Source organism: Coloeus monedula (genome assembly GCF_965178545.1).
Source record: "Coloeus monedula genome assembly, chromosome: 4".
In the NCBI taxonomy this organism is placed as follows: domain Eukaryota; kingdom Metazoa; phylum Chordata; class Aves; order Passeriformes; family Corvidae; genus Coloeus; species Coloeus monedula.
The window spans coordinates 14,424,903-14,447,294 of NC_138784.1; the positions used below are offsets into that span (position 1 = coordinate 14,424,903).

Genomic DNA, 22,392 nt, shown 5'->3' on the forward strand with positions numbered 1-22,392 from the left:
CACTTGGCTTGGTGACAGTCACTATTTCTCTTGGATACATTTCAGAATACATTTGCCTTTAATTTATGGATTTTGATAAACTTTCTCTTGGCTGTTCTTGCTATTAAACATTTCTCCTTTAAATTCTCTCTAGTTCCAATTAATGTGAATACATTTAATTTTATGCTTCTTCTGCCTTAATTCCTGAGAACTCTATATACATTGAAAAAAGGTATCTACAAATGTTATTTTCTTATTTATATCCCCACTATGAAAACAAGGGGAAGTTAGATGCAGCAGAACATTAAGAGAAAAGTTTTCAAATATATTTGTCTGACCAACCATGCACTTAAGCAACCCATTTTTCAATGAATCTTGGGCAGATGGCTTTCTTTCCTATATTGCCCAAACCTTTATTCTCAGAATGAGGCTGGATATTTCAGTAGAACAGGCTTTTTCCTTCTTTTTTTTTTTCCTTTTTTTTCCCCTGTAAGAATTCCAGTACATCCTGCTTCCAGCTGGATCGGAAATACCAAAGGAACAGTCTTCCTTGGAGTATTTTGGTACATTTGTTTCCTTTTCTGCCTGAAACAGAGCAGAACAGTGAACACAAAAACTAGAAAATGAAAACACAGGGCTTTAAACAAGATTTTTTTTCTCTTCCATGTTGAGGCATTTAAATCTCATTTTGTGGGGAATACTGGCATGTATAGTCTTATGTTATTCAGATTTTATGGGTATCATAGACTATATTCCTGGAAGGAATTGTTTCCATAATATGCAAATGCAACATAAATAACTAATCCCATACAATAAAAAATATTTTCTTGCAGCTTCTCTGTGATGCAGGTGGAATGAGCTTTATTTTCTACTGAGTAGCATTTCTATCCTACAAATCACCAGAATTTGGTGAGGAAACTAAAGACAAGGCAGACATGGCAATGTTATTGTTCCTTTCCTGCTAAAACTAAATCATTTTAGAACTGCTAAAAGATCTCAATTCTTAGTCTTTGGAACAGGAGCGGAGTTTTAAATTTGTATCCAAATAATTTTGATATAGAGGTCAATGAGAAATCTGATTTCGATAGCTTTCCCATAGTACCATCAGTATGTTTCTTCCTAAATGCTTGTTTCCAGCTTCTCAGAAATATACAATCCCTCCTATGGCACTTGCATCATTTTTTCCTTTCTTTTCAGGTGAAGGATCCATCAAACTCATACCTTGCCTTGGAGGATTTCCTCAGGAATGTTTATGTCTTGGCAGTCCTTCTCTTCCTGGCCCTTATCCTGCAAAGGACATTCCTGCAGGCCTCCTACTATGTGACTACAGAGACTGGCATCAACCTCCGGGGTGCTTTACTGGTGAGCAAAGATCTGCCAGGAGATTCACTAATAACAGCTCCAGCTTTGTGCTTTCATTTGTCTCATTCTTTATCTGAAGACCAAGCTTGAAGTCATGGTGTCAGAGAAGATATGTGCTGTATTTTTATACAGAAAACTGGACAAAATAGTGCTGGCAAACTGCTGGCAGCAATTCCTTTTGCTAAAAACGAATCCCATCATTTTAACCTGCGGAAGTTTAACACCCAGAAAAACCCATGCATATAAAAATACATCTTTGCAGACAATGAGAGATAGATGAGGATCAGCAGTGTCATTTTGACTCTGCATCTGCTTTGTTCGTTTGCTTATGGGTTCGCTTCTGCTGACTGTGGATGGAGTCATCTGCAGAGTGTCCTTGTTTTATGGGAACTCTGTGCATGCATCGGGGGTGGTGACTCTGGATATTTATGCCCTTTAGCACAGAGCCCTGTGGGATGGGACGGGAGTGATTCATCTGCAGGACTGCGTCTGTAACCCCAGCATCCCTTAACCCTCTGTGAGAGCCTTGTTTATGAAGTGGAGCCAGCAGCTCCGGCCCAGCACGTGGTGGGGGTGTAGCAGGGCTCTGCACAGACCAAACTCCACAGGCAGCAGTAGCACTCCAGAAGCTGGAACTGATGTTTTGCCAGATGTAACTAACCATGGGAATATCATCTCAGCATGGAAGCTTCTTTTTTTTTTGTGTGTGCTCACCCTGATTGATGGAGCTGCTTCAAACATTTTCTGCCTTCTCCCAGGGTAGATGGTACAGATTTGGGGATGAAAGAGCACCTGGTCGTTTCCTTTTGTGACTCCTTTTTGTGACACCCACTAATCAAAATTGGGACTCTTAGGGCCATATGCAGCTGATTTAATTTACCAGGCATTTCTGATTAATTCTGCAGGACATACTTTATTCATGGAGAAAATGGGTCAAAAAGGACAAATTATTTTTAAAACTTCCTTGGAGCTGCAGTGTTTCATGTTTGGTCATAACTGCAAACTGGGCTCACAATATTTGTCTTTAAAATCCAGTAGATGTTAGCCCTGATTCATTTTAAACCCTGTTAAGCTCCTACAAATTTTATGGAAAGGAATGGCCAGGTAAGGGAGAGAAACCCAAAGGAATACATACCCACTCTGATCAAACTTCACAGCGTGAATTTAACTGTCTTATTAGAAACAAGGATCTCTTTGACAGACAGTGTCACAGAAAAGCAGGCTCACCAAATGCTTGTTAAAAAAGTTTCTTTGGCCAATTTCCTAAATTTTGATGTTTTGTTGTCATTTTTGTTCTGTTTTAGGTCTGCGTTAAGCAACAAATCTTTTAAGAGGAATTGGAGTTTTTTAAAGTCAGTGTTCTCTCTTGTGCTTTCTCTCACTCTGTCTCCATCTCTCGCTGTCTCAGGTGAGAGACTGGGAGAAGGGCTGTCCTAGGTAAAGGCTGATGATGCAGTTTGAAACATCCCACTGCTACTGTTCTTTTATAATTACATTATTTTAATAACTTCCTTTTTTCCCCCCTTTCTTACAGGCAATGATATATAACAAGATCCTGAGGCTTTCTACATCCAACTTGTCCATGGGAGAGATGACACTGGGACAAATCAATAACTTGGTTGCCATAGAAACCAACCAATTAATGTGGTTCTTGTTCCTGTGCCCCAATCTGTGGGCAATGCCTGTTCAGGTAGAGCATCAAAGTAAGGGCCTGATTTCAGAGATCCTCCAGCCTGGGTGAGGAGAATGCATGTCTGGGACACTACTACAAAATCCAGAGAGGAACCTGCACTTCCCACTAAGATTGATGAGCAAAAAGGTGGCCCAAGGGCTGGAAAGGTGTCTCTCTAAGGGCCAGTGAAGAGAGAGGGGATTTTTAGTAGGATTTCCATGTCTGTGGCTTGTAGGACCTGCAATCCTTTTCCTGCTCATATTTCTTCCGCTGCTGACACAAATCCATTGCTTTTATTTTGCCACCTGGCATCAGAACTAAGCATTGATTCTGCAGTGTCCACTTGTAACTGGGTTTTGTGGCAAGACCAACAGCAATTGAATCCTGCTCTATGACTGACATGAGCACTGACAATGCTCAGAGGAGCTCTCTTCCAAACAAACTTAGTCACTGGACACATCTGGTTCTTAACAGGGCTGGGAAAGAACTGGAGGCAGATCTGTAGGAAGGAAAGGCTGGGATAATTAGCTTGAAAGAAATCTTCAGAAGTGCCAGGACCTACTTAAGGACCTAAGCCATCCTGATTTTTCTGTGAAGCTTGAATTCCTGTAGCATCTTCAGAATTTTAGCTCAGGTTGTGTTTGGCATGATCCTTACATTTCAGTGATCTCAGTGACATTAAAGAATTTTTGAAGGGGATAGAACCAATTCTTACAGTAGATCTGCTGAATTTCCTAAGAGTGTAATCTATTTCATTAGTCAGCAATATTACTACTACTAATGGATTGGATAGGGTTTAGAGTGTCGTGAAATAGTTTATGGATAAAAGGCAAAAAAGGTTACATGGCAACAGAAATTAAAAATAATATAGAGGGTTTCATTTCACTGTTTCACATCCAGTGAAGTGGGTGGAAGTGTTGCTGTCAGTACTTTGAAAATTATTAAATGAGCAGGTGATCTAACTGCTGTGGCTAGGTATGGCAATTTGCAGTACAGGAGCCTGAAAAGCTAAATATTGCTTTAAAAATGTTAAACTCCATTGATTCTTACTTCTGATGTTGTATAATAAGAAAGGAGATTTGAGGACAGACTTGTTTAAGAGATAAAAATATGAGATATGCAACTAATTCTGGATACCCTCTTATCACTGAGGACATCTCTCCACCACAAAGTGGAGCTTTTAATAGAAATATTTATATAGCAGAGCTTGAATTAACTCAGGAACCAGAATCACAGCAGTTGCATCACAGCCATTCCCAGGTAAACTTCTGTGGGAAGTGTTCCCAAACCCTTTGTAGGACTAAGGCAGCATTTTCCTCCAGAGCTGCGTGGTATTGATGTCCAAGCTCAGTTTGTGTCAGTCCCAGCACATCTGCTTTGTGCTTCAGTGCCTATCTGAGATGTCCCTCTGCCTGCAGTTGCACAGGGACACTACAACAGAATGCAAATGTGATCCAAGACAGCCCTAAGACCTCTGAATGCTTCCAGAGTGAGGTAAGGAGCTCTAGTGTAAACAGGACTTGAGGCCAGGAACTCTGTAAAATGCCTCGGGGCAAGCACCATCATTTTAGTGCTCCTTTAGTTTTGTGGAAACCCAGTCTGGATTTAGAACTACCAGGCACTAACACAAACTATTTAGTTAATGTCAGAAAGAAAGGCTTCTGGGTTTATTTCCCACACTTTCCAAATGTGATCTCCTGAAGTACGGGCTCAGCTGATTCCTATGAACCATTTAAGTGTTTATTAGAAGAACAAATATTTTTCTCTTGGTATGGTTCTGGCTTATTGAAATCTACATTTTTTCCTCCTGTGTTGCTCTTTTCTTCACAGATAATAATGGGCGTGATCCTCCTCTACAACCTACTGGGAGTGAGCGCCTTGGTCGGGGCCGCTGTCATTGTGCTCTTAGCTCCCATACAGTACTTCATAGCCACCAAGCTGGCTGAGGCTCAGAAGAGCACTCTTGTAAGTGAATTATTTCAGTGATATTTGTGATCCAGAAATGAGAACAGGGTTTCTGGGTTCTGTTCTTGCAGTTAGTGAAAACCATTGTGTGTGTTTGGGCAGGCCATCCTTCAATTCCACCGTCCCTCCCTGTCTGTTTTTCTGTGTCTCAGTGTCTCTTCCTTCCTCACATTTGTCAGAAGAGAATCTCAAAAAAGTATGTGGGCCTTGACGTTCCTTCTCAACAAAGAGTATTTTTAATCCAACTAGCACAATTTTGTCTGAATTCCACTCCATGGAAGGGTGTTATTCCCACATGCAGATGTTGTATTTCATGGGATGTTAGCAAACAGTGCAAAAGACTGATAAATTATAGCAGGAAAGTATTAAAGAATGTGCACAACCTCCCTCTGTAAAGTCTAGAGACTTTTTAATCTCAGCCCAAGCTTTGGTATTCTCTAAAAATCAGTTGGTACTGATGGATTATTATCTATTAATATCTAAATTCTTCAGTGCTGTAAGTTTGTTTTGCGGCCCAATTTAGTTCACCAGTTAGAAATGTTTTCTGCTCCTTTGTCTAATTTTTAACTTTATTGCTGTGACCCTTGAACTTTTTAAATAAGCCTTTGATGTTTAAGTTGCCAAATATTTAGAGATCCTTTGTATCTTAATATTCAGTAAGCAAATTAGACATGCATGGATCTAATTGCTACACACTTCAATCCTGTTGAGTTGTGCCAATTTTTATAACCTGTAAAAATTTTACAGAGGGTTTATCTTTGCATAATTTCAGAAATAATCTCAGTCTTTCCTGCTGCTCTATTCTGACTCATATTCCTCTGACTCATAACATCTTTTGGACTATGATTTTACCAAAATCCATGATTTTACCAAAACTTATGATTACTGTTTTTTAATGAGGGGAAATTAGCTAAATACATTGATAAATATCTCAATTATTTGCACAACTGGATCCCAGAATATTTCTTGTATCAGCAAATACACACATTTAGGTTTCTGTCTGTTGTTATGGACACCATTGACCTACTAACCCACCTCCCTGAGTTTCATCCTCTCTTTGAAGGGTTGGGATGTTTTGAGTTATTTTTCTTTGCAGAAAAGGGTCACTTAATTTCCCCTCATGTCTGTAAATATTGTAATATCTGCAAAGAAAATGAAATTTTATATTCTTTTTCTCAGTACGGTGCCTGTACACAACCACAAACAAACAATAATTTTTTTAAATGAATTTTGCAACAGAAGTGAGGAGAAAAGAGGGTTCTCATTAAGACTACAAACAGCCATGAATTTTTCTTCTGATTTTCTTTTGAAATGAAGGACTATTCTACTGAGAGATTAAAGAAAACCAATGAGATACTCAAAGGCATTAAGCTATTAAAGCTATATGCCTGGGAGCACATATTTTGTACAAGTGTGGAAGAAACAAGAATGAAAGAGCTCACCAGCCTCAAAACCTTTGCACTCCATACGTCTCTTTCCAGTAAGTAACTGTGTTTTTAGTGCTTGGAAGAGTATCCTGTTTTTCATGTGAACATTCCTCCCAACTTCAACTAAAGAGAGATACAGCTGTGCCTGTGACACTTCTGTCTGTGTGTAATGGCATTAAAATAAAAAGGCATGGTAAATACATAACACAGAAATTCAAAGGGATAAAATGTATATTGCTGATTTTTTTGCAGTAATTTTTCTGTTACCTTCATTGTGACATTACAGTTAGGAGTTGCTTTATAGTAAGGAGGCTCCAGATAATATTGGCAGCTCTGATTGCAGCAAAGATAAATAATGTTTTCTGCATATAAATTGTGTTTTTTGCAATGTAGAAGGGTTGAGTAATGTTTCAGTTGTCTTTCTTCCTGCAGAGTAATTTTCCTTTGGGCTTTTTAATTACTTGAATTGGAAATAACTGGATCCTTTTAGTGTCATACGCTTACTGTAAAATTGTTTTTTCTTATTTCCTATAATCTGATGCTTATTTTGTTTCTCTTTCCCAGTTTTTATGAATGCAGCCATACCAATAGCAGCTGTTCTTGCAGTAAGATATGGGTTTTTTTCAGTTTTCCTTATAAGAATGGGAGAAAAAAGTGGGGGGAGGGGGTGTAAAAAGGAAGAACAGGACACCATTGTTATTGTAGGACCTACTCTTCACTAAACCAGCAGATGAGTTAAGGGGACCCTGCTAACTGTAGGAGAGCATGACACTGGAAATTGTCATTCCCAGAAGGTGGATTGGTAAAACCAAAGAGAAAAATAGTTTTTTACTGTAAGAAAGAAAAAACATTACAACTTGAATTTTAGAAAGAAAGAAAGAAAGAAAGAAAGAAAGAAAGAAAGAAAGAAAGAAAAAAATTCATTACCACTTGAAAGAAGACCCATTTTGAAAAGCTCTTTTTGAAAGGGGTTTTGAGTGTCTTTTCTTGTCTCTTTAGCAACAAAACTCATTCCTGTTTCAAAATGCATTATGAGGCACCATTTCAGTTTTCAAGAAAGGGTACTCTGCAGTTTAAAGAGGAATAAATTTTGCTTGTCCTCTAGCCAGGTTTAAGTCTTATCTGTGAAAAAACCCCTATGATTTGTTAGATTCTTACTGGGTTTTTTTTCTGGGCTGTGTGTTTCCTGTAAACCCTAAAGTCAATTACAAAGCTGTAATCAAATGCTAGATTTTACAGTGAAAACTTTTTCACTCTTCAATGTTTAAACCTCTTGAAATCACTGGCAAGATTTTAAAATCTATTTTGCTTTAACATAACACACCTTTCTCTTCAATTCATCTTCATTCCCAGTGAACTGGGGTAGTTATTAGCCTTAGCTGAGCAAAATATCTTTCTTGCTGTCCTTGTCCATCTTGTTCAAGAGTCCTTGTCCTGACGTGCTCTTTCCCTGATGTGACAGACCTTTGTGACTTACGCATACACCAATGACAGGCCACTACAGCCCGCCCAGGCCTTTGCATCCCTGTCACTGTTCCACATCTTGGTCACACCTCTGTTCCTGCTCTCCACCGTGGTTCGTTTTGCAGTCAAGGCCATCGTGAGGTAAGTGGCCCCTCTCCTTCCTCCAACTCCTGAACACCCATGTTCAGTAACAGAAATGGTTGTTTCTACCTGCTCAAGTGGAAGAGTGTTATGAGGTGGGACTCTGATGCTAAAGATGTGAGAGAAATCAGGGACTCTGATGCTAAAGATGTCACTGCAGGACACAGAGACAAAGAAACACAGCACAGGAAGGACAGGGAGCTGCTGGAGCCAGTCCAGAGCAGGGACACCAAGGGGAGCAGAGGGATGGAGCAGCTCTGCTGCGAGGAAAGGCTGAGGGAACTGGGATTGTTCAGCCTGGAGAAGGGAAGGCTTTGGGGTGACCTCAGTGTGGCCTTGCAGTGCCTGAAGGGAGCCCACAGGAAAGATGGAGAGAGACTCTTGGCAAGGGCCTGGAGTGACAGGACAAGGGGCAATGGCTTCACACTGACAGAGAGCAGGTTTAGATTGGATATGAGGAAGAAATTGTTCCCTGTGTGGGTGGGGAGGCTCTGGCAGAGGCTGCCCAGAGAAGCTGTGGCTGCCCCATCCCTGGAAGTGTTCAGGGCCAGGCTGGATGGGGCTCTGAGGAAGCTGGTCTGGTGGAAGGTGTCCCTGCCCATGGCAGGTGGGTCAGAACCAGGTGCTTTTTAAGATTCCTTCCAACCCAGACCATTCTGTGATTCTTAATGTTCCATTCTTTTTACAATTTCACTAACTTTGGCAGTTCACATTCAGAGCTGCACTGTTCTTCCTTGAGAGATGCTCCTGTTCTCCCAGTGTGGCCACCCGCCACCACTCTTCCCTAGCACTCTCTGGGCTCTTGTCAGCACTGAGGGGGTGAGAGAGGCTGGTGTGAAGCTTTCTAGCAAGACCAGCCTTTCTGAAGCAAGGAAGAGTAACTGGCTTAACCCTACCTCCACAAAAGGTGCATTGGGCTATAAGTGAGAATTTAGTGATGTCTTGCATCCTGTTCCAGGTATTTATTTCTGTAAAACAGCGAAACAGAGCAGCTTCCTTCATGCTGAGCTATAGAGTGCTTACTCTCAAAGGAGCTGGTTGGTATAAATCCAATTTCAGGCTTTTGGGTGCTGTGTCAGTGGCCTGTATGGACACAGTCATGGACACTCTGACTTCAAAAAAGAAAAATAATTAAACAGAGTTTATTTTTATCAAAGCAGCAGCAGGAGCAAGGCCACATGAGACATTTTCCCTAGGTTGAAAATGACTTCTGAGTAGTGGAAAATCTCCAGGCTCCTCTATAAATCATCCAAGCCTCTACATCTCTGTACAATGTTTAGCATAGCCCTAATATCAAAATGGTGTGTACATTTTCCTTAACACTGCTGGCCACCCCTCAGGGCAATATTTAAAGATTTGCCAAAACAAACTGCATCCTTTTTTCAAACTCATTTCCTAACATCCTTCTCCCATGAACATCATGTCCCTCAAGTGAAGGATAAAGATTGTATGTTTGGCCACTCCATGGCTCTATCCTCAATCAAATACATACATGAGTATGTGCTTATTATTTCTGTGATTAAGAGCTTATACTTTGGTCAGAATCTTAATTTTCTGTTCAAGAGTAGTTCTAGTGCCAATAAAACTTCTGAGGGTACCTCATTCAAACACAAAGTAAGGGTTGATGTCATCTTAGGTGCATGATCAAAACAAGGTCTTGTATCTTCTACAAAAAAATGAATTCTTACTTAGCCACCTAAGTAAGACTGAAATTCTGATATGGAAACATATCAGAATTTATGTGTCACATAAATTTTCTGTTCAAGAGAGGAGATGGGAACAGGAAATAATGACAACAGCAGTGCTTTCTTGCTAACCTGTATCTCCATGGCTTGAAGGTGTATTGATAATTTAATATAAAATATACAGACAGGCTTTGAGATGCACTACTTTCCCATTTGCAGATTGATGTTCAAATAACTCATCTGGAGGCATATGTCCTTCTGCTTTCTCAGTCTCTTGCCCAATGCACCTTGATTTTAGTTTTTGCAAAGTAACAGCTTCACCATGACTGGTGTGTGATTTTGTTCATCCCTTCCCCAGAATGATAAAGACCCAGGTGCTTACAGCACTCTGAAAGGAAGTGGGACAGAAAGAGGATCAAATCCTCCTGTGATGAAGAATTAATTGAACCTGTGCACTGTATTTCCCAGTGGACAATTTTAAGAGCTAGCCAAAGAGTTGCTGTGTGTCTCCAGGCCACAGCTGTGCTGAGGTGTGCAGTACCCAACCCCTGTGTGCATGCAGTGCATAGAACCATGGAATCCCAGAATATGCTGAGTTGGAAGAGACACATCAGGATCATTGAGTGCAGCTCCTGGCCCTGCACAGAAAGCCCCAGGAATCCCACCCTGTGCATCAGAGCATTGTTCAAATTCTCCTTGTACTCTGTCAGCCTTGGGGCTGTGACCATTCCCTGGGGAGTCTATTCCAGTGCCTGACCACCGTCTGGGTAAAGAACTTCTTCCTGATATCCAACCTAAACTTCCCCTGACACAGCTTCATGCTGTTTCCTTGAGTCCTGTCACTGGTCACAGGGAGCAGAGATCAGTACTCGCCCCTTCACTTCCCCTCATGAGGAAGCTGCAGAACTTCCCCCTTCACTTCCCCTCGTGAGGAAGCTGCAGAACTGTTGTGAAGTGTGCCCTCAGTCTCCTCTTCTCCAGGCTGAACAAGCCAGGTGACCTCAGCTGTTCCTCATATGGTTTCCCCTTCAGACCCTTCCCCATCCTCATGACCTCCTTTGGACAGTCTCTAATAGCTTTAATGTCTTTTTTTATATGAAGCAAAAGCTGTGTCAGGATGCACCCACTGTCCTGGCATTTCCAGAGGATGGAGGTGGGTGAATGACTCATTTCTGCACCCTGACTGCACCGGCATGAGAAAGGCATGGAAGAGATAAGCCTGCCAAGATGGAAACCATTCCCACGGAGCTCCCTTGGCACCCTCATGACTTGCTCTGCTCTTCATTCCCAGCTACCAGTACAATGCTTAATTATTTTCGTCTGTCCTTCTTCCACACACATAAATCTTCATTTGCCATCAGGGTGGCAGATGAAAAGATCCCATGAACTCCTTTTGGAACATTTCTGATAAATCCTGCTGGCGTGACTGCACAAAAAAGGAAATGTATTCGTGGAAACCTGGGTTTATGAAACTCACTGTCCTGTTTTCTTTCAAGTGTACAGAAGCTGAATGAGTTTCTCCTGAGTGATGAGATTGGAGATGACAGCTGGAGAGGGGGGGACAGCTCTGTACCTTATGAATCCTGCAAGAAGCACACAGGACTTGTAAGTTCTGCTTCATGACACTGAATTTCAAAGCAGAGAGGCCACATAGCCCCATACAGGGCCAGTGGCCAAGCTGACAAAGCCCAGGAGCTGTAGCTTCTAGCCTGGCTCTAATATTGACCAGTTTTTCCTCTTTTGTCTTACTCTCTGTGTTTTTATGACATGAAGGGTCCCCATATGCACTTAAGCATTGCTGAAGTGCCAATAGTAAAAAAAACCCAACCTAAACCAACTGTAACACACCAACATATTTAAATATTACTAAAATTCAACATTATTAATTTTTAATAAAAGGCCCAGGTAGATTTCCTGTGGTTATGGGGTTTGTACTGTATATTGCCTGTACAATCCATTTTATGTTGGTCATCCTTAGGGAGGAACAATTCCTGCTCTGGGAAATTCAGAATTAAAGGTGGAAGAAAACAACACCAAACTTTGTGAAATAGGAATTAATTCCAAAATGCTGTTTCTGGAGTACTAAACATGGAGTAAATTTGAGTAAAATTCGAGGACAAAAAAACCCACAACAAAGATGAATTGGGAAAATGTGTTTTTTTCATTTTGACATTTTTCTAAAGCTATATATTTCAGCAGTTTCAATCTGACTGTACAATTTGAAATGTGACTGAAACTTGAAATGGCGACAAAAAGAAAGGATTAGCACAAAATAAATTTTATTTTAGCTTTCCAACCTGAAACAACACATTTTTTGGTTTTTTTGATAACAAAAGAAACAAAAATGAGATTGTTTCAGCCTATATTTTGTTTGTCCTGTCCACCTTTTGCTTAGTCCAACAGAGACAGCCAAGTCCAGATGATGGGGAGAGTGTTTGAGGAGGATGGCAGAGCTGAAATTTGAGATGGTTATGCACAGGAAGCAAAAAATCCCAATATTTTCTGTGCTTCAGTTAAGGGTGTTCAAACATTTAAAAAGTGTGCAAGACATTGGTATGTCTGTATTATCACATACTAAAAAGCAGTGGCTGCTTCTCCTGAGCTGGAATGATGGTAGGAAAGGGAATGGATTGTTTGCTTTACAGGGCACCAAATGCTGTCTTCCCTGGAGGAGTCCAACTTTTCTCCTTCCTTCACTTCTCTCTGTGTAGCACACCAAGGCCATCAACAGGAGGCAGCCTCTGAGGTATCAGCTTGAAAACTACGAGCAGCCAGCAAGGAAGCAGACACGGCCCGTGGAGATCGATGATGTGGCAATTAAGGTGGTTTGAAAATTTCATCTCATTGAAAAATGAGATGAAAATGTTTTCCCTCATGAAAACAGGGAGCAGGTCCTCCTGCAACAGCACCTGATGGTGCCCAATTGCTGCTGTTGTTTCAAATTTTCCATGGCAAGAGCAAGCCCTTAAATAAGTTAGCACTTTAGTCAAATTTACATTGAGAAGAGTGAGCTTCAGACCAGTTTTTGTAGTTATTTTGTGTCTTCTCAGAAAACAAAGAGGCATCATGAGTCTAAAGTCTAAGTCTTTAGTCTCATATTTGACAGAATGAAAGTGTTTGTTAAACAGAACTCAGCTCAAGATCATCCCTTTCTTGAATTATATACATTATGTATTTGTGTATTTATCTTTTCTTGTTGACAATTTTTGTGGGTTTGGCAATCCTTACAAACTTGGCTTGGTTTTCTTCTGTGTGTGTACAACCATACCACACCGTGTCTATTAATCACAGGTATTTATGAATGCATTTTAAATCTAAACTAATCATTCTATTTTTTTCCCCTCCAGTGTTTAAATATCTGTTTTGTGGTAATTGTTTTGCAGGTGACCAATGGTTACTTTTCATGGGGAAGTGGTTTAGCTACACTGTCCAACATAAACATTAGAATCCCAACAGGTAGGATGAAAGCACACCTTCAACATGAAATATATAATGTCAGATTGTTATTAATTCCATTTATTGAGTCTGAAATGCACAAAGCTACACACTGAGAATTATATAAGAAAAAAATTGATGGTAAAAGTGCATGCAAGGTCATGCCCTGTATTGTACATATAGCAATATGGCTTTTACATATCTATGTAATTTATATAGTTCTATAATAGCCCAAACTGAGTCAAGAGTAAGAATAAACATGAAAAAATGGCTGCCAAAAATTAGTTATTATTTTTACTAGAAAATTGAAAAAAAAAGAGGGAGGACTCCAGACTCATTCAAACCAAGGGTCCATCTAACTCAGAATATTATTTTTCAGCAACACTCATGTATTATAATTTTCCTGCCATTTATCAACATTATAGTCTCCCAGTTCACAATTATTTTCATTCAGAAAATGCAGTTTTTCTGTCAAAAAGTCCTCAATTATTTTGTCTCTCAATGAATTTCTCTTTGTCAAGCTGAGTTTCTGTAATTCCTTGCATCCTCAATGTCTTTGGCTAGGAAATCCACAGGTTTACAAAATGCTCGTTTGTTTTGGAAGACTTGCATAAAAATGTGAAAAGTAGCAACTAACTTTTTCTATTATTATTAATAACAAAAATAATTTTATTTATTATTTTTGTTGTTGTTAATGCTGTAGAATTCATAACACCATCCGTTGGCATTTCATATCATTGAATAGCCTTATGCTTTATTTTGATCTCCTATCAAGGGCTTTGTTTTAAAATAGAGTATTACTTTAGGTTGCTGTCACATGGTAATTTAGTAATCTCCAAGCCTGTGTGATTTGTTTCCATGTAGCATTGAATGTCACCAGGAAAATATCTTTGCTCCAAGGAGTTTACAGTCTGAGGCCATGGGTTCACAGGCTGGGTGAGCCAGAGTTTGCCTCCTATGGAAGGAATAAGATCCTTGGCTTCCCAGCTGGAGAGAAGCTTAACTGGAAATTTTCCAGTACCTAAACAGGGGCTACAAGAAAGATGGAGAGAGACTCTTTACAAGGGCCTGGAGTGACAGGGCAAGGGGGAATGGCTTCACACTGACAGAGAGCAGGTTTAGATTGGATATGAGGAAAGAAATCTTCGCTGTGAGGGTGGGAGGCCCTGGCACAGGTTGCCCAGAGAAGCTGTGGCTGCCCCTGGATCCCTGGCAGTGTCCAAGGCCAGGCCAGATGGGGCTCCAAGCAAGCTGGGATAGTGGAAGGTGTCCCTGCCCGTGGCAGGGGAATGGAATGAGGTGATCCATGAGGTCCCTTCCAACACATTCTGTGAGTCTATGAAATGCACTGGCCAGCTCACTTAGTGAATTCAATCAGTTTATGGGAAGATCTGAGGAGCACCGTTGTCACTGCAGAGTAGGACTGGAGGTAGGAAAGTGTCTCTGTGGGGGGAAGGAGAAGTACAGCAAAGCAGAGAAGAGTTATGGGTCTTCTTTCAGCTCATTTATTAGACTGGCCCAAATTTATTTCAGTTCATTTGTTAGATTGGTCCAAATTTTCATGAAACTTCAGACTGAATAATCACTCCTCAGCATATATCATTTGACCCTAAATAACTTTCACAGGGTAACATAGTCCCATAAAACAAATTTTAATATAGGTAAGAGCAAAAGTCTCATTCTTTTGGAGATTAGTGTGTTATTGCAATCCATGAATGTTTCCACAGATTAATATAGGTAATATTGCCCATTTATGTAGTGGATGCTAAAAAAAAGTAATGAATCAGTTTAAGTGCTCTAGAGCTGAATCTAGCTGGGCCTTGTGAACTGGAGTATAACTGGGTTTTTTTCTCTTTTTAAAATGTGTTCTGTTGTTTTTACTATTATCATAGGTCAGATGACAATGATTGTGGGCCAAGTTGGCTGTGGCAAGTCTTCACTTCTCCTTGCTATATTGGGAGAGATGCAGACCCTGGAGGGAAAAGTTCACTGGAGCAAGTATGTTTATATAGCTATTAATTGCTGTATTCATTTAAGGAGGAGGCTGAGATTTGCTGTGAGAAATGTAAACTTCATCCCTCAGAACTGCATGTTGAGTGATTACCACCATCCAGATCCTCTCTGGAATGCATCACCTGCAAACTCAGGAAAGATTTTTCACTGTTTTGTCATGTTCAGAGCAGGCAGAGCAGGGTGCCCCAGGAAGGGAAGGAGGCCAGTCTGGTGATTAATATCTAATATACTGGCCTGCAAATGGCCTGGATAGAAAGCATGGGCTATTCCTTTTATCAAATTGGCTTCAGTACTCACTATAATTGAAGTCAGCATTGTCATGTTGTTCCTGTACCCAGCAGTGAAAGTGTGACAGGCTGGAGCTTCTCCAGCCCAGGGGGATGTGTAGGGTGCCAGCCTAAAGGAAGGGATGTATTTCCCACTCAGAAATGCTGCTGCTGGCAGAAAAAAAAATGCAATTACATGTGAGCAATGCTTTTCTCCTTCCCTGGTATCTGCACAAACCTCACCTATGGAACAGTGTCACTCTTCACAGTAATACACTCAGAAAGCCTGAGCACACCAAACACCTTAAGAGTAAAGGCTGGTAAAAAGCTGTTTCTAAAAGGAGATCTGCCCAAGAGGTCAGGCCTTGGATTCAGAAACCGGTGAATGAGAACTTCCTACAGAAACTAGAGTGGGGCAGCAAGCACTCTTCAAGCCTAGGCAGGACAGAGACAGTGGAAGTGATGTGCTGTAACCCCAAGACTTGTTCTTTGGTTTTAAAGATCAGTTCTCTTTCCTTAAAACTACCAAGCCAAAATCCTCTCAATCAGCTTTTTTGCTGAGAAAAGAGGGAATTTTGTCACAGAGACCAATATTTTGTTGCCCTGTCCCTTGACTAGTAACCTCCTTTGTCATATTTTTCTTACAGCAATGTTGTAAACTGTATTTTTTTTTTTTTTTGCTTTTCCTGTGATAGTATCCATGGCATTTTTGCTGTCTAGCTTTATTTCATTTTCTGCTATTCTAAACATATGATCTCACTGGAGTAGCAGGTACAGTTGAAGCCAAGGCTAGACTAAATTTAGTTTAATTATATATGAATTTAAGCTCTGAAGGAAGAAGAATATGTGACCTACCACAGTTAATTTCTTTGAGACATGTAATGGAGGTTTTCATACCACAATCAGGCATTGTTTTTCTGAGTAGTTTTTAAAAAATAACAGGAGTAAGTAGAATGTACCTTGAAATGATTCTCATAATTGTTTTGAAAGATGTATTTGAGAAAGACTCAGATATTTCCTAGATAAAGATACGGAACCTTGGAGAGATTAGAAAAATGAGAAGTCTTAGAAACATAATAGGTACAGCTCATGAAATGTTTCGCAATTACGAATTGTGAAAAAATAAAAGTTGAAGTTTAGTATTGTTCAAGAGATAGGACCATGCTGTCAGTTGATTAGCAGTCTGTACACCACCAGATCACCAGGCAACTCAGGGTGTAGTGGTTTTGTTTGCTAAACCACAACACAGGGTTTAGCAAACACCTCAGACATTTTTTTCATTGCACACTATAATTGTGATATAGCTGATGCAAACATGGTTATGTTTTGCTGGTAATTTCAGACTACCTGGCAGACAGATGAATACAGAAGGATACTTCAGGTATTTAACTAAGTGGATCCTGTGTTTTGCAAAACCATAATAAAGGTCCTATTTACTCTTTTAAGTCCCTTTCCCTGTGATTCTCCATGCATGACTAACGCAGCTACTGATCCAGGGATGAAATGCAGGCTAAGTGAATTCCTTTACAAATTCAGCTGTAACAGCACAGTAACTGTAAGCATGGATAAGACTGCAGCCCCAGTTATACTGGGACAATCCTGCAAGGCATCACTGGGATTCAAATACCCTGTTGCTGTGGAGGCTGACTGCAGTGAGAGCCGTGTGTCCTGCTGCCAGGGTTGTCACTGCTTTGGCATCTCAGGGAAATAAAGCATGGCAGCGTATCTTTCTGTAAAAGATCTTGGCTGGGGCAAATCTGGTGGGCTGGGTCTCAGTTTTTCCCACTTATATGAGACATGCCCCAGAAATGTGACATCCTTAGACATGGAACTGGGTTTTTGTTTTCCTAGTGAGCAATCAGCTTGAGAGGCTTGTTAGACACTGATGCGTGGGGCTGTTGGGGTGCAGTCATTCAGCCAAGCCTGTTTCAGATCTGAGTTATTTATTATTATTTCTTATTAATTTTTTGGAATTATGCAGAGAGGTGTTCCCTTCAGGCACATCAAGCCAAACAGTCAGAACCATCTTCTCAGACTGCCAAGCCAAGAGGGGCTAAGTGGAAACCCTTCACTTGCTACATGGTTTTTGTACATTTTAATGGTTTCTGTGCAAACAGCTTGTTGTATACTAAGTGAAAAGCTCAGGAAACACAAGAACTATTAAATAGATCCTCACAAATCACCTATTCTGTCCTCAAGTATCCAGAAGGATGTGACAAAAATTAGGAAAGGCCAGTGCTCCCCTCAGAAGGATTGCCAAGTGCAATGCTCACCCAAAGATTACAACAACAGGAGCTCACAGAAGGCACTGAAGGACATAATGGGCACTGGAGGGATAAATGATCACCCACATAAATCTCAGTTGCCAAAATCAGCAGAACTACCAGTTCTGGTTGCAGGGATGGGCCTAAATTTCTCTCAACTCCTAGATGGAGTTGATGTGTAAATTCTTGGTCCTCATCTTGCCTCAATTTCCAGCCTATATTAGCAGAGGAAATGGCTCATTCTGTGGTTACAAGATTATCTCAGAGATTTTGTACACCTTTATTCTCCTCCCTTTTTACTTTGTAGAATGAGTGAATCAGGGCCTGATTAGAGATCCTTTAGTCTATTTTAAAACATTATGAGTTACCATAAAAGAGTCTAAACCTCAACAGGGTGTCTTTTTTACTTTTCCTTAAACCCTTGATTTAAATTGATTTTTTGTTTGTTTTTTTCCATCTTATGTATTCAAAATCCTATAAAAATGACTAATTAGTTTGGCCCTTCCTACCATTTCAGACTCAAACTTACCACACCCCATTTTGGGCAATATGTATACTTTATAGTGCAGCTAAAAATCAGTATAAATAGCCACATTTCAATAAATAAAGGAAGTAGAGGAAATAAATGCTAATCCCCTCAGGCAAATAAAATACCATTTTTAGAAATCTCAGGAGCTTCAATTTCAGCCCACTCCCATGCCCTGCAATCACATCGCTCTCTCAGATTCAGCAGGGTAATAAAGTATAAAACCAAATACTTAATCCCCTTGTTTGGGAAGGCCCCAGCTCATGAAAGGTCTTCTCTGTGTTTATTCATGGGATTATTGGTGAATGTGGGTTCTCACAGAAATCTCATTCATAATTTGGGAGAATCAAAGTCTGTTTGTCAAGCTAAACCGGGAATGAAATTTCTAACCAAGGAAAAAGGGTTTAAGAAACCAAGATCCTAAAATTAGTCCTTGCCCATTGAGAAACTCTGTTTGGTTATAATGGCAAGCATGCTAAATCTGGTATGGAATTGCAAAGAGTCTTGCAAGGCTTGTGCCCGGTTTTTGTTAACTTATAGTTCAGAAGGTGCTCCCAAACTTATACCTGAAAGCATTTTCTCCTTCTCTACCACTGCAGTGCTCTCCTGGTAAAAGTTTGGGGGTCTTGAATGGAGCAAATTTAGGGTTTCTTCTTCTTGTTTGCCTTCACCTAATTCCGAGCTCCTTTTCAATCTCTCCTTAGACTCCATCTTTTGATTTCTTGTAACTTTTTTCCATGGTAGAGAAGACTGGAAGCTTCTGCTGAATGAGAGATCACTAAAGTGAGGGGCTCTCTGTTTTGAACCTCAATGTGTGGCTCTCTGACACTTCTGAGACTTACTCCCCTCTGATGCAGCACCTCCTCTCACAACTGGTGCACGAAGAAAACACAGAGTGTGCATTTTAGGAGGCCTGAATTATCCAAGTCCTCAGAGAGGTGATGTGCAGCACAGAAAACAACACGTCTCAGTTCTGGCATTTTGGGAAGATGCTTAATACATGAGTCTGGCATTACAAGGACTCTGCTTGCTATTAGAATTTTTATGCCCTTTCTAGATTTGGATATCCTGCTACTGAGTGCTGCTGCATTTACTGGTATCCCAGCAGTCAAGCAGTCATTTCTGTCTCAGTATTAGAGAGTTTCATCTGGAGTATTCATAGGCCTGAGAGAATAGGATTTGTTTGTTCATGGCCGTTTATTTAAAGTCAGGAAAATCATAGCATGAGTTTTCCACCCTCTTCCAATGCCTGTTTCTATTTACCTGGTATGATCTCTTTTAAGTTTTGCACTTTGCAAAACATGCATCACCATGCCTGGAATGAGCATCACTGCTGGTCCAAAACTGCTTTCCCTGCCATTCCAGGCCCTTGGCACTGCTAATAAATCAATTAACAAATAGAGGGAGCTGCAAAATCATTTATGTCATTGCTGCCATTTGAATGCTCTTCAGAATGCATTTCTTAGGGATATGATCCTTAAGAAGTGGAGGATGACAAGGAAAACCTACATGTTGTAGTGCTGTGCACAGCTTTATGCAACCTTAGTGCTACAAAGAGTTCTGATCCTACAGTGTAGCTGCAAAGTTTTTCTTTACTCCAGGGGAAATTTGTCATTAGTCACCAACTTCTGCAGGCCATTGGCAGAACTGTCTGGAGAAGCTAACTTACTGCTTGCCAGGCAGTATTAATATTTTAATTTCTAAAAGGTTTTATGAGACAATTTTCATTTTTAATACATTTTCTAACAATGTAATTTGCCTGTTTAGCCTCTATGCCTTGTAGATATGAAACTGTCAAATTTAGAAAAGTGTTATGCTTTTGCTTAGACCTCGTTTGTTTTCCCTTCAAGAACAAAAAACCCCAAACTTATGTTAAGTTTTTAAAGTATGTCATTAACTCCAGGTTCACTGTATGTAAAACTAGCACAAAATGTTATTCTTTATATTTCCTGCTTACTAAATGTCATTTACCATAACTTACAGTGTAAATGAAACTGAACCTTCTTTTGAAGCATCCAGAAGGTATTACTTCTTTTCTAGTGTATCATAAAACACTCATTAATTTCTTCAGAATCTCCCCAAATCCTCATCTCTGTGCTCTTAAGCCATCTCTGTGTTTCCTTAACATGTTGATAATTGTTTGCTGTGAGATTAATTGATAGATTGTGCAAATCCAGTGGATCCCCCACTTCTCCAGCCAGTGAACCACTACCTCTGTCTTTTCTGAAAGATGCTGAGCTCCCAGCCGATCTCAGTGGGAGTTTAGTGTGCTCCTTGTCATGCAAGACAGGATCTCTAGGTATGAGGCATCATTAGTTGTCTCCTTCAGTGTGTTTTTGAGTTTTCTGCCCAGTACTGGGTTCCCCATGGTGCCTAACCTGGGATGGGATGGAGCAGGGCACAGAGGGAGCCAGCTCAGCTCCAGCTGAAGCCAAGCACGGACTCCACCCCTGGCTCCAGGTTTAAAAGAAGGACAAGCTCCACTAAAAGCATGTCACAAATGACAGAGAGGTAGTGGCACACAGAGATGTGGCTGGGAGCCACACAATGATTTGCTGCCCCATAATCTCGAGGACATATTTCATACGAGTGCATATGAACAGCTAAAACTCCTGGAAGTTTTGGGATGTTGCTGACAGCTTCTAACCAGCTGTTTCTCCTGCCCTAGCATCCCCTCTCTCAATAGTAAATCCTACATGCTTACAAATGAAGCTAAGCAAATGCTTTGCTGGAAGCAATACCATCAAAGAGACTGAGAAGGAACCTAATTGTGGCCTTCCAGAATCTGTAGGGAGCCAACAAGAAAGATGGAGAGAGACCATTTACAAGGGCCTGGAGTGACAGGACAAGGAGGAATGGCTTCACACTGACAGAGAGCAGGTTTAGATTGGATATTAGAAAAAAATTCTTTATTGTAAGTGTGGTGAGGTCCTGGCACAGGTTGCCCAGAGGAGCTGTGGCTGCCCCATCCCTGGCAGTGTCCAAGGCCAGGTTGGATGGGGCTCTGAGCAAGCTGGGATAGTGGAAGGTGTCCCTGCCCATGGCAGGGGGATGGAATGAGATGATCTTTAGGGTCCCTTCCAACCCAAACCATTCCATGATTCTATGATAAGTGTTCGGATCAATGAGCCAGTACCAGTTCACACCTCCTTCCTCACATCACCTTGGGCATCTCAGAAAAATGTCTGAAATTGCATGACCTTTTTTGCTGCTGTACCTTGGCAAAACAGCCAGAAGTAAAGAGCATTCATGCCTCTATTGACACATGTCACCAAGCATTTAGACACATCTAAAGTATGTCTAATAAATCCTTGGGAGACTGCAGTGCTTCCTTCCCAATCTGTATTAAACTGCTCTCTATTCCAGTATTCATTGAGTATCTAACAGCCTGAAAGGAAAAAAAGTATTCACTGAGAAAAAAGTATTTTATATGTGTGGCCACATAAAATAATCTAAAACTTCAGAAAGCAGCAATTCAAGTGTGCTGAAGCCATTTGAACAGTGCCTTTTCACCCCCTGTTCTGATGTTAGAGAAAATAATACCAAATAACTTTTCCTGTGAGAATTTGGTATTTCTTACTGTTATTTATAATTTGCCCTTGGATTTAAACTGCAGTTACTAGATTGAGGTACGTACCAGGCATTTATAGTAGAATAGAATACAACCTAGAGTGTAGATTTTGCCATCGGGGAGAGATTGGGTGCTGTTCTAACAAAAACATCAAATTTAAAACTCTTCCCTTCACTTTGTTTTGCTTATGTGTTTCCCTGTATTTTTCTAAATCCACATTCATGAAATTAACTTTAAAAAATCTGATTATCAGACATTTCATAGTGTGAGGGCTTTGATTCTTACTAAAGCTCTGTGTCTGTCTGCAGTAGGAACAGGTACTCCGTGGCTTATGCAGCTCAGAAGCCGTGGCTGCTCAATGCCACTGTGGAGGAGAACATCATCTTTGGCAGCCCCTTTAATAAGCAGAGGTAAATATCCACCTTCTTGCAAAAAACACCTGGCAGCTCCTTTTAAAGAGGGTTTTTTAGCATCTTCTGGAGGAACTTTGTAGATTCTGGTAAATATCAGTCAGTGCATGCTAAAACTGGGGTGGATTTAGCCGACCTGACTTTGTTCACCTCAGAGGAAGGTTTCTGGTTAGTCTTTCAAGGCTGCTCCTCTAACCAGAGCATGTGTCCAA

General features: G+C 40.6%; 1 protein-coding gene across 17 annotated transcripts in view; it reads left to right on the plus strand.

The window, feature by feature from the left end:
* The window catches only part of ABCC9 (ATP binding cassette subfamily C member 9), a 68,506-nt gene that overhangs the window by 19,301 nt on the left and 26,813 nt on the right, over positions 1-22,392 (plus strand). For 14 of the 17 annotated variants that reach the window (XM_082280152.1, XM_082280158.1, XM_082280146.1 and 11 more), the window contains 13 exons: positions 1,177-1,341; positions 2,876-3,031; positions 4,844-4,978; positions 6,296-6,458; positions 6,970-7,010; positions 7,868-8,010; positions 11,192-11,300; positions 12,407-12,517; positions 13,079-13,151; positions 15,023-15,128; positions 16,752-16,790; positions 20,183-20,221; positions 22,079-22,180. In XM_082280152.1, the coding sequence (XP_082136278.1) occupies positions 1,177-1,341; positions 2,876-3,031; positions 4,844-4,978; positions 6,296-6,458; positions 6,970-7,010; positions 7,868-8,010; positions 11,192-11,300; positions 12,407-12,517; positions 13,079-13,151; positions 15,023-15,128; positions 16,752-16,790; positions 20,183-20,221; positions 22,079-22,180 (1,382 nt within the window). The remainder of the gene's footprint in view (positions 1-1,176; positions 1,342-2,875; positions 3,032-4,843; positions 4,979-6,295; positions 6,459-6,969; positions 7,011-7,867; positions 8,011-11,191; positions 11,301-12,406; positions 12,518-13,078; positions 13,152-15,022; positions 15,129-16,751; positions 16,791-20,182; positions 20,222-22,078; positions 22,181-22,392) is intronic. The other 3 variants (XM_082280150.1, XM_082280149.1, XM_082280151.1) reach the window with 3 other exon arrangements.